The sequence below is a fragment of the Phacochoerus africanus genome, chromosome 7, assembly GCF_016906955.1.
Source record: "Phacochoerus africanus isolate WHEZ1 chromosome 7, ROS_Pafr_v1, whole genome shotgun sequence".
Lineage (NCBI taxonomy): Eukaryota > Metazoa > Chordata > Mammalia > Artiodactyla > Suidae > Phacochoerus > Phacochoerus africanus.
In genome coordinates, this window is record NC_062550.1 from 43,924 (window position 1) to 59,862 (window position 15,939).

At 50.7% G+C, this 15,939-nt stretch overlaps 1 protein-coding gene and 1 long non-coding RNA gene across 2 annotated transcripts; one reads left to right on the forward strand and one right to left on the reverse strand.

The window, feature by feature from the left end:
- Nucleotides 1-6,389: 6,389 nt before the first annotated feature.
- On the reverse strand, nucleotides 6,390-12,146 carry ACR (acrosin). The gene is given in 6 exon segments (XM_047788416.1): nucleotides 6,390-6,625; nucleotides 6,628-6,976; nucleotides 7,475-7,620; nucleotides 10,387-10,670; nucleotides 10,864-11,070; nucleotides 12,079-12,146. Coding segments are annotated over 6 exon segments (1,236 nt in total). The 3' UTR covers nucleotides 6,390-6,443.
- Nucleotides 7,717-10,999, forward strand: LOC125131634 (uncharacterized). The gene is made up of 3 exons (XR_007135993.1): nucleotides 7,717-8,006; nucleotides 8,375-8,531; nucleotides 10,595-10,999. It is a non-coding gene; the product is annotated as an uncharacterized LOC125131634 (long non-coding RNA).
- Nucleotides 12,147-15,939: the final 3,793 nt, after the last annotated feature.

A 15,939-nucleotide genomic window follows, 5' to 3' on the forward strand; every position in this document is an offset into this window, starting at 1 on the left:
CATATCTATCTGTGGCATCAGCATCTCTGTTAAGGTGCTCTCAATGCAGCATACATTCATCACAAGTAGTAAAAACCTGATGTTTACCGGACATAAAACAATAGGCAACACTGCCAGGGACCTTGTTCTTGTCAAATTCCTCAGTACCTTCTCAGGGATGGTGCCAGGTGTTCCCGCATCAAATATGATCCGATCAGTTAATGTTTGGACAGCTAGAGAAAATCTTTCAAACTATGTAGATGCTTCCCATCTATATCGAGGATGTGCTGATTTAAGCAAAGAAAAATATCTGAACGGAGAAAGGAACTCTGAGTTAATTTAGAAGTCTAACCTTTGAGTTACATTTCTATAAGTACTTATGTTAATGTTAGTAAGAAATAAAGTGGATTTTAGGCATTATAAATTCTAAAACTCCGGCTGATTCTAACATTTTGCTCACTTCTACAGAATTTCTGATCCCATAAGAACCATTTATCATTTTGTTGTGGAAAAAACTTGGAAGGTCTTTTTTGGTTGATTCTGGGATCTGAAAAAAAGACTTAATAGAGCAGTGTTGTTTAATCTTCTTAAAGCATGTTGTCCTAGATAGCTCACTTGTAGAACATTTGAACCCAGGTGGTATAGTTAGGCATTAACCATCGCAAGGCCTTGGATGTAATCACGCTAAACAAATGACCTATAGGAGATGGCAGTAGTATAAGAGAATTTATCCAAAATAATAACAACAATAACCATAATATAAAATCTGAAATGATTAGAATGCTCATTAAATCACGGTTTGGTTGGTTTCAGCAATCAATCAGCTAACATTTAGCTGAACACATGTAATCCAAATAGAATTTTCAAGTTGTTGAATTGCTACTATTAATTTGCTCCTTCCTTACTTTCTGATAGCTGTATCTTGTATGACTTGGATAGCTAGCTTTTAAGAATGTAGACTGGCATTTAGGAAATGACCTACATTTTACAAAATGATGTGGATAATACTCTATATATGAAAAATAGGTTTGTCTGTCTTGAGTACCTGTGCTTCAGTGACTGAAAGACAAAGTGGAGCCAAGATGGTTTGACTGCAATTCATAGTCACTAAGCCATGTCTCGATGGTCATTCTCTATGATGGGAACAGTTTTGAGTACTTTAATATAATACAACACTTAAGTCATCTTAATTAGGGTGTTAAGGTAGTGAAGTATGGATTCTTGCCACAAAGATTTAAAAATCCAAAATGAAAACTAATAGAATCCAGCAGTTCCCTGGTGGCCTAGCAGTTGAGGACTCAGCATTGTCACTGCTATGGCTCGGGTTTGATCCCTCGCCCAGGAACTTCCACATGCCACAAGTGTGGCCAAAAAGATTTTTTAAGTTAAATTAACAGCATTTACAAATGTTCCTGAAGGATATAGAGGAGTCATTTGATTCCAGACAAGCTGTGCAGTCTATCTAAGCACATTTGGCATGAGCTTGACTGGGATCATAACTAATAGGACAAATTCAGTGACTGGCCCAGCCAGCCAAGGGAGGCACAAGACACAAGTCCCAGCCTTGGGCTCTATGTTGTTTTCCGCTGGGAGTAACTTCATGGGAAGGAGTGAATTCTTGAGTGGGCAGGTCAAAATTCCAAGATGTTCTAGAGCTTGGGGAAAGGAAAAAAATAAGTGGGGCAAGATCAAGGCCTCCTTTGGAAAATTAACTGTAAAAACCAACAAAAAGACCAGTAAGTGACGAGCAAACCCACCCACCACCCAAAAGCAGGCAAGTTGTTGGCTTGTGCCTATTTGTCATTAAAGGAGCAGAGAGTGAGTCCTTCGTTTTCCTTTACTGGCAATCACAGAAAAGAGACCTCGTTACAGGAGGTGAGGAAACGTATGCCTTTTACTACTTCAGTTCCTGCTAGTGTGTTGGCTTATGGGAACTCAGGTAAAGCAGAAATAAAAAGGAATTAAAGTAAGACCCCTGAGAAAAAGTGCAAAAACTTAAGACCATTTTACTCTGAAAAGGAAAAAGCTGTTGATGTGGTTTAATAAGTCTTATTATTATTTGAGACTTCTAGTAAAGGATTCCAAGTAAGAAGTTATATGAGAAGCTTTTCTCTATCTCCAGTGAGGACAGAACAGGAGAGAATAGGATCTTTCTCATTTAAAAAAAAAGCGTAGGAGTTCCCGTCGTGGCGCAGTGGTTAACGAATCCGACTAGGAACCATGAGGTTGCGGGTTCGGTCCCTGCCCTTGCTCAGTGGGTTAACGATCCGGCGTTGCCGTGAGCTGTGGTGTAGGTCGCAGATGCGGCTCGGATCCCGAGTTGCTGTGGCTCTGGCGTAGGCCGGAGACTACAGCTCCGATTCGACCCCTAGCCTGGGAACCTCCATATGCCGAGGGAGCGGCCCAAGAAATAGCAAAAAGACAAAAAATAAATAAATAAATAAATAAATAAATAAATAAATAAAAAGCGTAAAAAGTTTGAGATTTAAAGTTGACGAAAAAAAAAAGTTTGAGATTTAAGAACTTTTTAGGCAGGGATTGTCATGAAGTCTTCCGTTTGAAATATTTATTTATTTATTTGTATTTAGGGCATATGGGAGTTCCCAGGCTAGGAGCTGAATCAGAGCTAGAGCTGCCAGCCTACACCACAGCTATAGCAACGCCAGATCTGAGCCACACATGTGACCTACACCACAGTTTACGGCAACACTAGATCCTTAACCCACTCAGTGAGGCCAGGGATAGAACCCTCATGGATGCTAGTCAGGTTCATTACCACTGAGCCACAATGGGAACTCCCTGAAATACTTTTATTCTTAAAAAAATAAAAAATTTAAAATATAAAGAATATACTAAGGTTCCTTCCAACACCTGTTTTTAAAAATTCAGTTGGGGAGTTCTTCTTGTAGCTCAGTGGATTAGAGAACCCGACTAGTGTCCATGGGAGTGTGGGTTTGATCCCTGGCCTGGCTCAGTGGGTTCAGGATCCAGCAAGTCCCCATGATGTGGCCTAGGTCGCAGATGCAGCTCAGATCCCGCATTGCTGTGGTTGTGAGGCAGACTGGCAGCTGCAGCTCCAATTTGACCCCTAGCCCAGGAACTTCCATATGCTGCAGGTGCGAACCTATAAAAAAATAAAAGCAAAAATAAAAACTCATACCGAGACAAAGATGATGTCGTAAAGAGCACGGAGAGAATTCCCGGGTGACTCAGCACAGGCTAAGGATCCAGCATTGTCTCGCTGCTGCGGTGCACGTTCAACCCCTGGCCCTGAACTTCGGCATGCCTGAGGTGCGGCCAAAAAAAGAGCACTGAATGTAAGATTTGCATTTCACTCTGTATCTAGAAGAATTTAGCGCACAAAATACTTTTTGTATATTATGTGTAGTAGATACATGAATGCAGTGAATTAAGACCTGCTTGAATGTTATTTTTAATTTAACCTGGCAAATTGAGACTTGAACACAATTTGGTTCACCTTGAAGAATGTATAGCATTACAGGACATCTGAGGATTTTGTTGTAAATACAGAGTATTATTATTTGGATTTAGTAACATCAGCAGCAGAGAGATTCTGAGAGATTGGACACTTTGGAATATCTTCATATAGGAAATAGACTTCCAGTTTCTTAGGCAGGTTTCTTCTGGAATTGTGCAAAAGAGATATTAGCTGGAATTTAACAGAGAAGCCCTCCTATGAACTGCTGCTGTTGGTATTTCAGTTTTCCACTGATGTTTGAGATGCTTGAAAAATCCAAATTCTGCTTGGACAAGTTTATTTTATGCCTCTTTCCCTCTACCTACTTGTTTCCCTAGGTGTCCTTCCATATTTTATAACTATCAAAAGTTAGTTGCCTTGTTACATTACTGACAAGAGACCTTAGCTGTATTCATTCAGAATGCTTTGAACTTATTCCAAAACTACTCTTGTCTGCGGAAAAAGCTCCACAAGTGAAACACGACCATGCACCTGTCAGAATGGCTGAAATTATACTGACCACACCAGGTGCTGGCAAGGAGCTCGAGAATTGGGCTCTCTTACACTGCTGGTGGCATGTGAAATGTTCTATTTTGAAAAACCACTTTGGCAGTTATTTAAAATGCCAAACATACACCTACCATGTGATCCAGCCATTCCACATGTAGCTACTCAGCCAAGAGACAGGAAAGTGTATGTGCGCTCACAGGCTTGTATATGCCGCCCGAGGCTGCTTTATTTAGCATAACCAAACATTCACCTACAGTGAACAGAAAAACAAATTGCAGTACAGCTATATGATGAAATCCTCAGCAATAAAAAAGAATAAACATGAATCTCAAAATGATTCTGCTGAGTGAAGGAAGCTAAACCAAAAAAAAGTACTTGAGGAGTTCCCGTCGTGGCGCAGTGGTTAACGAATCCGACTAGGAACCATGAAGTTGCGGGTTCGGTCCCTGCCCTTGCTCAGTGGGTTAACGATCCGGCGTTGCCGTGAGCTGTGGTGGAGGTTGCAGACGCGGCTCGGATCCCGCGTTGCTGTGGCTCTGGCGTAGGCCGGTGGCTACAGCTCCCGATTAGACCCCTAGCCTGGGAACCTCCACATGCTGCGGGAGCGGCCCAAGAAATAGCAACAATAACAACAACAACAACAACAACAAAAATAAAAATAAAATTTAAAAAAAAGTACTTGAGGAGTTTCCACCACGGCGCAGCAGAAACGAATCTGACTAGGAACCATGACGTTGTGGGTTCGGTCAGTGGGTTAAAGATCCAGCGTTGCTGTGAGCTGTGGTGTAGGTCACAGATGAGGCTTGGATCTGGCATTGCTGTGGCTGTGGCGTAGGTCAGCCGCTGTATCTCCGATAGGACCCCTAGCAGGGAAACCTCCAGGTGGCACGGGTGCGCCCTTAAGAGCAAAAACAAAAAACAGCTTAATTCCATTTATATAAAATGCAAACCTAATATATAGTCAGAGAAAGCAGATCAGCAGTTGCCTGGGGCCCAGGCGGAAAGGTGCTGGGAGATGACAAAGCACTTTGAGGAGTGGTGGGTGTGTTCACTGCACTGGTTGTGCTGGTGGGTTTGGGAGGTGTATTCATAGGACAGAACTACACCTCCTGTGGGACCCAGCCATTCTGTTTCTGAAAGCCCGTGTCCGTACAAAGACACATCTGTTTTGACCAGAGCAAGTCATTGATGATTCTGTACCAAGAATGTAGTTTCTGCAGAAAATTCCAATAATGTACATCTCTTATTCTTGACATGTCCGGTTTTCTAGTGTCCGAGTTTTCACGTGCCAGTTCAGCTGCTGTTAAATCATTTTGTTATTATTCGGAGCAATAAAATTCGTCATTATGACCTCTACTTTTTGGAAAACGTCATTTGCCCAGTGACCCCACAAGGAAACAGTGACATATGGCCTGGATGCCCTTCGACGCTGGTTCGGCACATAGCTTTATCCCTGCTCCTCCTGCCCCTCTGGGCGGGAGACCCTGCTCCTGCCTCTGTGAGCCATTTTTAGGGTTCGAGTATCCACAGGGACACAAAGGCACTTCCCAGAGTCTTACTAACAGTTTCACTCATAATTTCTGAAATGAAACTTTGAATATCTAACAGAGTGGCAAGGATGGGTGACTTTGTTAGGAACCAGGGTTGGCTTAGATGTGAGGAAATGGGCAGGTGGAAGCCGAGAGAGGACACCTCAGTGGCTCACATCCCTAGTGTGGCGCATAGAGAAGTTGAGGCCATGTGTGCTACCAGGGAAACATCTGCATTTGCTGAATGAGAAGGAAAAGACAGAGTAATAGGAACTGTGACAGAATAAGGGTTCGATTATGTATAAACATATGACGTGCATGGGAAGTTGGCAGAAGTTGTACAAGAACCCGCCGCCTGGACCCCGCAGGCTCCACAAGTCTGTGACCTCCCACCAGAGTGTCTCCTGAGCTCAGGCCCTGTCTCTCCAGGAAGGAAAGCCCAGTGTCAGCTACAGATCATGGGCCCAGGATGAAATGTCCCACATCAAGGAGGCTAGAAGAAACTAAGGACTGACCCTCCTGGTGAGTCTGTCTCCTCCTGCCACCAGGAGGGCCGTGGGCTCCAGTAGACATCAACGCACACTCATTTGCGGTGGGTCCCTCTCTCAGGAGCTGAGCCCCATTGGCATAACATGCAGAGACACCAAGTATGCCGTAAACACCTGGACCGTGGCCCCAGGCCACCTCGCGAGAGTATTTCAGGTCAAGATTGAAAGCAATTGACGTCCTTAACACAAGCAGTTCCAGTCGTTGGAGGGTGAATGGAGGGAAGGCAGATTTGATGGGGAGAGTTCGGGCTGAGTTGGAGGGGCAGACAGGAAGAAGTCCAGAAAGCATCTCTTTATGTATACATATTTATATTTGTATTTATAGTCATTTATTTCATCCTTTTTTTCCTCAGGGATGAGGTGTGCAATGGGTCCAAACCAGGTGGAAATGGGGTCAGATCAGGAGGCGGGCAGTTCTTGGAGGTCTGTGCTCTCCACTTCATAATAGCTCTTTCCACCAGAGAACGCCGTCCCCTTCAGGGCCTCTATGAGCTGCTGCAGTCGCTTGGCAAAGGAAAGTGCTTGGGGAGGCCTAGCGGAAACTTGCTGTGGGGGCGGGGGCGGGGGGGGGGTGGGGGGGGGGCGGGGGTGGGGGGGGAGGGGGGGGGAGCTGGGGGGCGGGGGCGGGACCCAGATTGCTGGGAGGGTCCAGGAGGGCGCTGGAAGTACCAGGGTGGGCGAACAGGAGTCTGAACAGAGGGGGGTCTGACAGGGGGTGCTGGAGTAGAAGGACGGGGAGGGGTGCCCAGTTGAACCATCTGCAAGGCATTAGAACCAATCTTGGAAGCAATCCAGTTCAGATAGGGCCAGGTAGACGTGTAGACTCCAGGGCGCTTAGCTCGGGCGCAGCCTACCCCCCAGCTTGTGATGCCCACGACCACAAAGGTGTTTTCCGCTCTGTCTCTGCACATGAGAGGCCCGCCGCTGTCCCCCTGCCCGGAAGGACACAGAAGTCACTCTCTGCCTGAGCACTTCCCCCTGCCCTAGAAAGGCCAGAGACGCTGAGAGGGCGACTTCTGCTGCCATAAACACGGGCGGTTGCAGTAAAGTTTGAAGTGGTCCCAACAGCTCCACTTGGGATGCGGGCGAGCATGTGGATGGTAGTGGGTTTGCAGCGAGGAGGGCACGAGGAGCAACGCACGCGGTGTCACATGCGTAGCTGAGCAGGTGTGTACGGGAGGGTTTGACTGGTTTGCATTCGCTCAGGAGAGGTGAGCACTATCTTCAGGGCAGTGTTTGGCTGAGATGATCTCTGTGTTCGGGTGAGTAAGGTTCTAAAGACGGTGATGGGTTCTGTGTAGGGGCAGCGGGTGGGTGTCGCCTCCCCAGCTCATCGCGGCGATGGATGCAGAAGAGAGACCAGGGGACTTTGCTCAGGGATGCAAGAAAAGAGGTGTCTGCAAGGGCCTGGGCACCCGAAAGGAAGTTACCTGGCAGGTGTCAATCTTGCCTCTAGGATACCCTGCGCACACATTGGTTGAACGAATTCGCCCATTGTACCAGCGGGTTGAGTTACATAATTCGAGGTCGATGAGGTCCACACGTGCCTCCTGCAGTGTAGGTGACGTCCTGGGGCCTACAGCCAGGCAACTCAGTGGTCAGTGATCACATTAGACATGTCCTGGGAAAGCCCTGCCTTCCTCCCTCCACTGAGCCCTCCTCATCCTACAAGGCCCTGCCTGAAGCCAGCTCTCCTTATCCACTCCTGCAGGGAGGAAAACACGCAGCTGGAAGAGCTGACGAGAGACAGGAGATGGAGGAGAGAGGAAGAGAGGAAAGACATGGACGGTGGACAGGTGGCAGGGGCAGGATGGACGGATGCAGCTGAAGAGTCCTATTCATCAATGGCAGTGGCTTATGGAGGTTGGCTGTGCGGTTAGCGGCTGTACCGAGGACGTGCCAAGCAGTTGCCATGAGCCACACAGGTGTCATCGCCTGTATTCCTCACAGCCACCTCGTGAGGTAGGAACTGCCACTCCCCTTTCCTCTGGTCAGGAGGCCAGAGCACCCCTTGCCCAAGGTCACAGCAGGGACATGCCGTGGCTTGGATGCCGACCCAGGTTTTCCTCTCCAGACTTGAGTCCAGGACACACCGTCCATTCCCCATAGTCCGGCTATAGGTCTCCCTCCCTGCTTTTTATCCTCCACCCAGCTGTGGGCAGGATGCGCTGGACTCGGCTCATGTGCCTGGGGTCTGTTTTGAGAGGAAGTGGAAAGAGCAGTTCTCTCGCAGCTCCTCCACACACAGGCAGACCTGCCAGGGGCACGGGGGTGGGGGTGGGGGTTTGAAATGACCCCACAGCCAAGTCAGAACTTTCTTTTGGCCTCAGATGCTCGGCCGTGACCAGGGGTTAAGAAAGGCCCAGCCTGTGCTGTGGCTGGAGCAGCCAACACGCATCTGGTTTGAAGCCCAGGAGCTGACGCCACCATCCCCTGCATCACACGGTCCCACAGACGGGAGGGTCCCAGCGGCCCCGCCACAGCCCAGTGAGTCTGAACATCATCTGCAGTACAAACGGGGAGTTGAGGAATCAGACCTGACAGGGTGAGGGGCAGACCTGGAACAAGGCTCTGGAGGCCTCTCGGAAAGACAGGACCCCCGTGGGGAAGGGAGGCTGGGGCGGGCACAGCCCGTGGTTATTAAGCAGCTGCCAGATGCACGTTTGAATGGCTTTGATTGTGTTTGCAGTCTCCTCAGCCCCTGCCTTTGCTTCCCATCTAAGCGACAGTGAGGGTGTGTACATGCCCTGCCCTCAGGTAAACGTAACTAACACGGAAAGAACAGCCAGCCTCGCCTGTTGGCCGCTAAGGCGAGCTTTTCAATCTGTGGCAGAGCCATGGGCTTCATTGTTAAGAACCAGGTGTCCTGAAACGGAAGAGGGTTTTCTCAGTCCCTGCACCATGGCTTTAAAAAACCCACGCCTTAAACGCCTGCAGGAACTCAGAATTCAATGGAAAAGGAGGCAGACTACCCTAGAAATGCCCTTAGGTCCCCAAAGTGTATGCGTTCAAGGGAGAAGAAGGAAGAGGAAGGTCAGAAGGAAAGTTCCAGGAGCCTGGGTGTCTCTAAGACTTGGGCTTAGGGGCAGGGGATGTGTTTGCAAACAAACAAACAAAAAATGATAGAAACCCCAACAAATTTAGGGTGATTCGAGAACAAAACAGACCTTGCGTGACGTCCAGAGTATAGGTGGGAGTCTTCCCGAGCAGGAGGACGGCAGAGGGTTAGGGTTCAGCCGGCTGAGAACCCTGAGACCAGTCCCCAGGGTCTGCACCAACTCCCAGAACGTGGGGATAAGGTAGGATTTGTGGGCAGAGCAGGGCCGGCGACGAGTGGGACAAGGAGCACATGTGTGCTTGCTCTACATGCCATGGCAGAGCCGCAGAACCCCAACAGCCAGACCGGGGTTGGAACCCCAGGCCCGGGAGGAGAGGTTGCTGGTCAGCACAGGCCAGTGAGAGCAAGGACAGCTGGGAGGACCTGCCTCTCCTGAGATGCGGTACAGATGGCAATCCTGTCGGAAACTCATTTCACACTTTGAGGGGGGAAGATGAGTTAAGGGAAGAATCCTGAAATTACTGAGTTTTGTTACCAAAAAAAATACTGAGTTTTAAACCCCAAATGACTGAACTGCCTTGAATTATCAATGAACAAAAGAGACTGAGAACTGAGTTAATCATATCTTCACATTCCTAGTGTGACTGGGTAAAAATGCTCGCCTGTAGGGAGCTGAAAGGGTAGCTCACCCGCAGAGGCCTATCCACCTGGGTCTTGCCCTGCAGGCAAAACCCTGCTGCCTAGTGCTGCCCGCAGAAAACCACACCCCCACCCGTCCCTCCCGGGTCTGCAAGGAAACCTCAAAGTAATGAGTCGGGGTGTGGGGGGTGGGATGGATTTTGCTGCTAGAACTGCCAAGGGTGGGGAGCAGGCAGGGCACTGGGAGCAAGACGGCCAGGCTCCGGACCCTCCGAGCCTGGTGACTACGTGGCCTTGCCTTCATTTACAGCTGAGGGAACTGAGGCACAGAGAGGGAAACCCCATCTAGGACTCTGCTAGCACTGCTTCAGCCCCGCGCTCCCGGGAACGCGGTGCCCGGGGCCCCATCTAAAGAGGCCCAGGTTCTCCCCGTGCCTGCCGTTCAGCCCTCACACACGTCAGTGTGAGGCGGTGGACAAGGAACTCCACCCAGTTGTTCTGGCTGCAGGGACAGTGACAGGACCCACTCACAGCCCCATGCTGGGGACCGGGAGGGCTCAGCCGGGCGGCAGCACGTTCCCCTTCCCATCAAAGACCGCCAGGGAGGGACCAGCAGGTCCACCCCGGAGCCCCTGCAGTACTCACCTTCCTCTTTTAAGTAGCCCCAGCCAGTCACCCAGCATGTCTGGGGCGCTCTGGGCGGGCCTGCCTTAAACTGGGGCAGGCAGCCTGGTCCGATGAAGGGCCCGCATGGAACAGGAGGGGTGATCTTTATGAGAGCAACGTCATTTATCTCTAACCCTGAAACGTATTTTTCATGAGTGATGATCTCCTCAACAAATCTCTCCTGCAGGGGTGGCTTCACCGGCTTATTGCTTCCCCACACAACTTCGTTTGCTCCGAAAATCAGTCTCCAGTCAGTAACTTTTCTGCGGGCACAGAGGTGAGCCAGGTCACTGTCCCTGCGGGCTGGCTGGACAGACGCCTCTGGCGACATGACCCTCAGAGCACCCTCATCCCCAGCAAGGGTCCGGGTCAACCAGAGCCTCGGGGACCCTCCTCACAGAGACTCTGGGAGAACACCTCTTGCAGAATCCCCCCTCCGTGGGATCCCACACTTACTTTTTGTTCTTGAAGCAGTGAGCAGCAGTGAGCACCCAGTGCGAGTTCAGCAAGATGCCCCCGCACGTGTGGTACCTCCGGTTGTTGTGGTACATAAAGATCTGGAGGCTGACCATCCAGGGCCAGGCGCCCGGTTCTGCACTCATGCCGCCGACCACGCGCATGCCTGACTCTAATTTCTGCCTGAACCGTAACCCGCAGGGGCCACTGGGGAGAGAGCACAGGCACAGGTCAAACCAGGAGCAGGCCATGCGCCCTTGAACCTCCACACCTGGGGAGCAGGGCTGTGGGGTGGGTAAAAGTGGAAGCGCTCTGGGGCTCTGGGGCAACCAGGGCAGCCTGGAGCGTGTGGGATCTTAGAGGGCGGCTGAGCAGTGGTGCCACGGGGGCCGTGACGAGGCAGGAGGCCACAGGCGCTGCAAAACGGTTCTCGAGTGGGACATCTTGGGTCTTTGAGTGTGAGCACAAGGTGGGGGGGAGGGGGCATCGGCAGGGCAGACAGACCGGAAGGGCCGTTGAAGCTGGGGAGACCCTGGGCCAAGGGCAGGGCTAAAGGTGGGAGACTCGGGGAAGAGCCAAGGGTTCGTGGGGCCACAAGTCTGGGTTGAACAGTAGTAAGAGGAGACAGCAGCTGCAAGCAGATGAAGGGAGCCCTGTGGAGCGGAAGCACTGACCCGGCGGAGGGTGGAGCTGGGGCCGTCCAGAGGCCTGTGTTCTGGGCCTTTCGTTGGTGAGAGTTTGGGAGTCGTTGGCACTGTAGGGTGCCTTGGGGGCTGTGGGAGGCTACACATGGTGTGGAGGTACTAGAGGTACTGCGTACATTCGCTGGGGTCCCTGGGGTCAGCCACAGGGTGGGGCACGGGGGTATCTGCAGGGGCACAGGACCTCCTGAGAACCCAGGCTCAATGTTCAAGAGGCAGGGAAGGCGGGCACTGGGCGGGGATGGGGCACAGGTCTATGTGCTGTGGGAGCCCCAGGAGTTTTCTTAGGAGGAAACCACGGACATCTGGGGCGCTGGGGGCCCTGGGCTGAGGATGTTGGCAGCAGGGGTGTCTGAACTGGGGATGTAGTCACGGGCACTGGGACCCTGTGGGGAAGGCGAAGGCCCTGGCTTGGCTTCCTTGAGAGCCCTGGGCAGATGGAGTCTGGGTGGGTTCTGTTATTCAGAAGACGCCCTCCCCCCCGCCACCCCACTAAGGAGTTCCTGACACTTACTCACACGTGGCGTTATCTCTGGCCGCCACAGACACTGCCAGGACCAGCAGAACGGCAGTTGGCAGCATCTCTCTACCACGCTCCTGCCCGGCCTGGCCTGGAAGCCCAGTGACCTCACAAAGCTCCCCAGCTTTCTAACCAATCAGCAGGAGAAGCCCCCACCCCCACCCCCCCCACAGTCAGGCCAGGCAGGAGCCCTTCAGCTTAACCACTGCATGAGAAAGTGACTTCCCAACTTTATCTTTCAAGGCCCCCCGTCATCCAAGGTTCCCGCAGTCCCACTCCAACTCACAGACTGAGGGGCCATGCAGCCCCTGCGACACGACGGTGCAATATTGGCAGTTTCAGCGAGGCGGGCTCTGCAGAGGGACAGACCCTTAATGCCAAGTGCAGCGAAATGCCTTTCCCTCTCCCAAGTGTGTGCTGTCAGCACACCTTCTGAAGTCCACTCTGTGTCTCCCTGCTCACGACTAGGAAGCCCACCTGCATGTCCTCTGCTGCGTATCACAGGGTCTCAGACCTTCCCCTGAGTGTCTCCAGGTCTCCTCTCAGGGACCAGCGTGCAGCGGGTCTCCTATATCTGAGTGTCAGGAATACTCGGTACAGCTTCCTGAGTGTCATGGAGTCATGCTCCTTTTGATTGTCAGGAAACAGCAGCCCACGTCCCAGAGCAGACATTGCTCACCTCACCTACCTGGACGTACAAAAGTTATACCTCCCTTGTGAGAGTGTGAAAGGTCACATCTCTACCTGTCCTGTTAAAAGGGGCAGAATTAGCTCCTTATACTTGAGTACAAGGTCGCAACGAGCTTCTCGGAGTGCTAAGGAGTTGCACCCCATCTATGAGTGTCACGAGGTCCCACCTCCCCTACCTGAGTGTCAGGACACCTCGCATCCTCCTCTTGGGTGTTTAGAGTTTTCGGATGGTCAGGCGATCTTGATTCCTCTACCTGAGCATCTTCCTAACTGAATGCCGTAATTTCCCATCGTTCGGAACTTTCGGAGGGTCGCACCCCCCTCAACTGAACATCCAGCTGGTCTTGTCTCCTCTACCTGAGAGTCATGACATCTCACATTTCCCACCCAAGTGCCAGGACGTCTCGCGTGCCCCGAGGGTCTCAACGCTCTCTCTCCTCCACCTGAGTGACCACTCGGCAGGCCTCATCTCTCTGCTCTGTGTCTGAAGGTTCCACCTTTTCTAAGGGACCGAGGGGTCTCCACGCTCCCACCTCAGTATAAGCAGGTCTCCTCTCCCCTCTGTGAGTGTCAGAAGGGCTCATCGCCCCTCAGTGTCAGGCCTTACGTCTCCTCTTCCTCATTGTCAGGACACCCGTTTCCTGTCCATGTCCAGAGACACCCTCTCACATACCTGATTGTCAGGAAGCCATCATCTTCTCTACACGGCTGTCCCCAAATCCACTTTCCCTGCAGGCCGGGAGGCCCGGCCTTTCGAATTACTAAGCCAGAACATCTCTTTATTTATCAGGGAGCACCAGGCTGACTTCACTTCCTTACTCGAATTTTCCTTCTTGCCAAGCAAGAGGTTTTATGTCTTTATATAAATGCAATCAGGTCTCAGCTACTGGAGTGTCATGAGATTGTTATCTTCTCTGCTGCTGTTGTTGTTGTTGTTTTAGGGCTGCACCCGCAGCGTATGGAGGTTCCCAGGCTAGGGGTCACATTGGAATTATAGCTGCCGACCTAACCACAGCCACGGCAACACCAGATCCAAGCCAAGTCTGTGACCTACACCACAGCGCAAGGCAATGCCGGATCCTTAACCCAATGAGTGAGGCCAGGGATCAAACCCACATCCTCATGGATACTAGTTGGGTTCCTTAACCGCTGAGCCACGACAGGAACACTGAGATTTTTATCTCTGATGAAAGTGTCCAGAGGGCTCCCTCCCTTTCTACCTGACGGTTAAGGAGGCTTCATCGCCCCTGTGTCCATTTCAAGGGCACTGAGGTACCCTATCTGTCAGGGTCTCTTACTACTTATACCTGAGCGCCGCAGAACGCATTTCTTCTGCTGGAGTTTCAGAGCAGCTTCTCCTGTGCCTGAGTGCCCAAGGCAAGTCTGTCTCTGTCTTTCTCTCTCCCCTTTTCCTTTATCTCAGGTGGTCTCACCTCTTCTATCTGAAGGTCACAAGGTCCTATTTCACCAACCTGAGGCCTTGCCTTATTTTAACTCAGTGTTTTATCAGTGATTATGCCTGATAAAGTAACCAAAAAAGACTTTCAGAAATATAGTTCAAGAAATGGGGAGTTCCCGTCGTGGCGCAGTGGTTAACGAATCCGACTAGGAACCATGAGGTTGCGGGTTCGGTCCCTGGCCTTGCTCAGTGGGTTAACGATCCGGCGTTGCCGTGAGCTGTGGTGGAGGCTGCAGACGCGGCTCGGATCCTGCATTGCTGTGGCTCTGGCGTAGGCCGGTGGCTATAGCTCCGATTCGACCCCTAGCCTGGGAACCTCCATATGCCGCGGGAGCGGCCCAAGAAATAGCAACAATAACAACAACAAGACAAAAGACAAAAAAAAAAGAAAAGAAAAAAAAGAAATGGTAACAATTCAATAAGTGATGTAGAGTTTTGACTGCTTTTTTTTTTTTTCTTTTTATGGCCACAATCGCAGCATATGGAAATTCCTGGACCAAGGGTCAAATCAGAGATACAGGTTCAGCCTATGCCACAGCCATGGCAGCACCTGATCCAAGCCACACCTGTGGATGATCTGAGCCTCATGAGACCTACACTGCAGTTTACAGCAGTGCCAGACCCTTAACCCACTGAGGGAGGCCAGGGATCAAACCCTCATCCTCACAGAGACAACGTCAGGTCCTTAACCCACTGAGCCACAACGGGAACTCCGAGTTTCGACGGTTTAAAAAAAGATTATTCAGGTGTTTTTACAGGATTTTGATGGGCATAAAATGGATATGGTATTTAGACCCATGAGAATCATTTAACAGAATGATGTAACCACTTATTTTATTTTTATTTATTTATTTATTTATTTATTTATTTATTTATTTATTTATTTATTTATTTTAGTCTTTTTGCCTTTTCTGGGGCCGCTCCCGAGGCCTATGGAGGTTCCCAGGCTGGGGGTCTAATCGGAGCCATAGCCACCAGCCTACACCAGAGCCACAGCAACGCGGGATCCGAGCCGCGTCTGCGACCCACACCACAACTCACGGCAACGACAGATCCTTAACCCACTGAGCAAGGCCAGGGATTGAAACCGCAAACTCATGGTTCTGTAACCACTTATTTTAAATGTTAATATGTACAATTTTCTGGAAATCACAACCTTTGCAAGTTTTTTTAAAACATAGGAAGAAAATGTTAGATTTAAACTTCAGAATGAAAAGTGGTACCCAGTTTTTCAAAGCATGTAGAGGTTATGCAATGACAAAGACTGGAGACCCAATGTCTAGATTCTAGAGGAGAGTTATCGTCTGACTCTGCAGCGTAGCACCCACTTCTGATTCTAGAAGGGGTTACAGTACCTGCTCCCAGCCAGTCATGGGCTGAGGGGTAGGCACCTGGAGCAGTAGGTTTAAGTGTGTGTTTCGACTTCATTTGCCTTCTCCATGCTGCTCCCACACACAAAAGAGGGAGGCAGGAAGGTCCCAGACCTTCAGGCTTCAGGGGCCAGAGGATGGGTTCTCGATGGCTCCTGGGGGTTTTGCTCAGGCCACGGTGGAGCTCCCGGCACAGGGATCCGGATAAGGGGTCTCCATCCCCCTTCACCCGAGTCCTCCACATTCTCTAGTCCCACTCCTTCCCCACCCCACATGCTCCTCTTGCTCACCCCAACCCTCCTCCCAGTCCTGCTCACTCTGCATCCCCAATCTCAT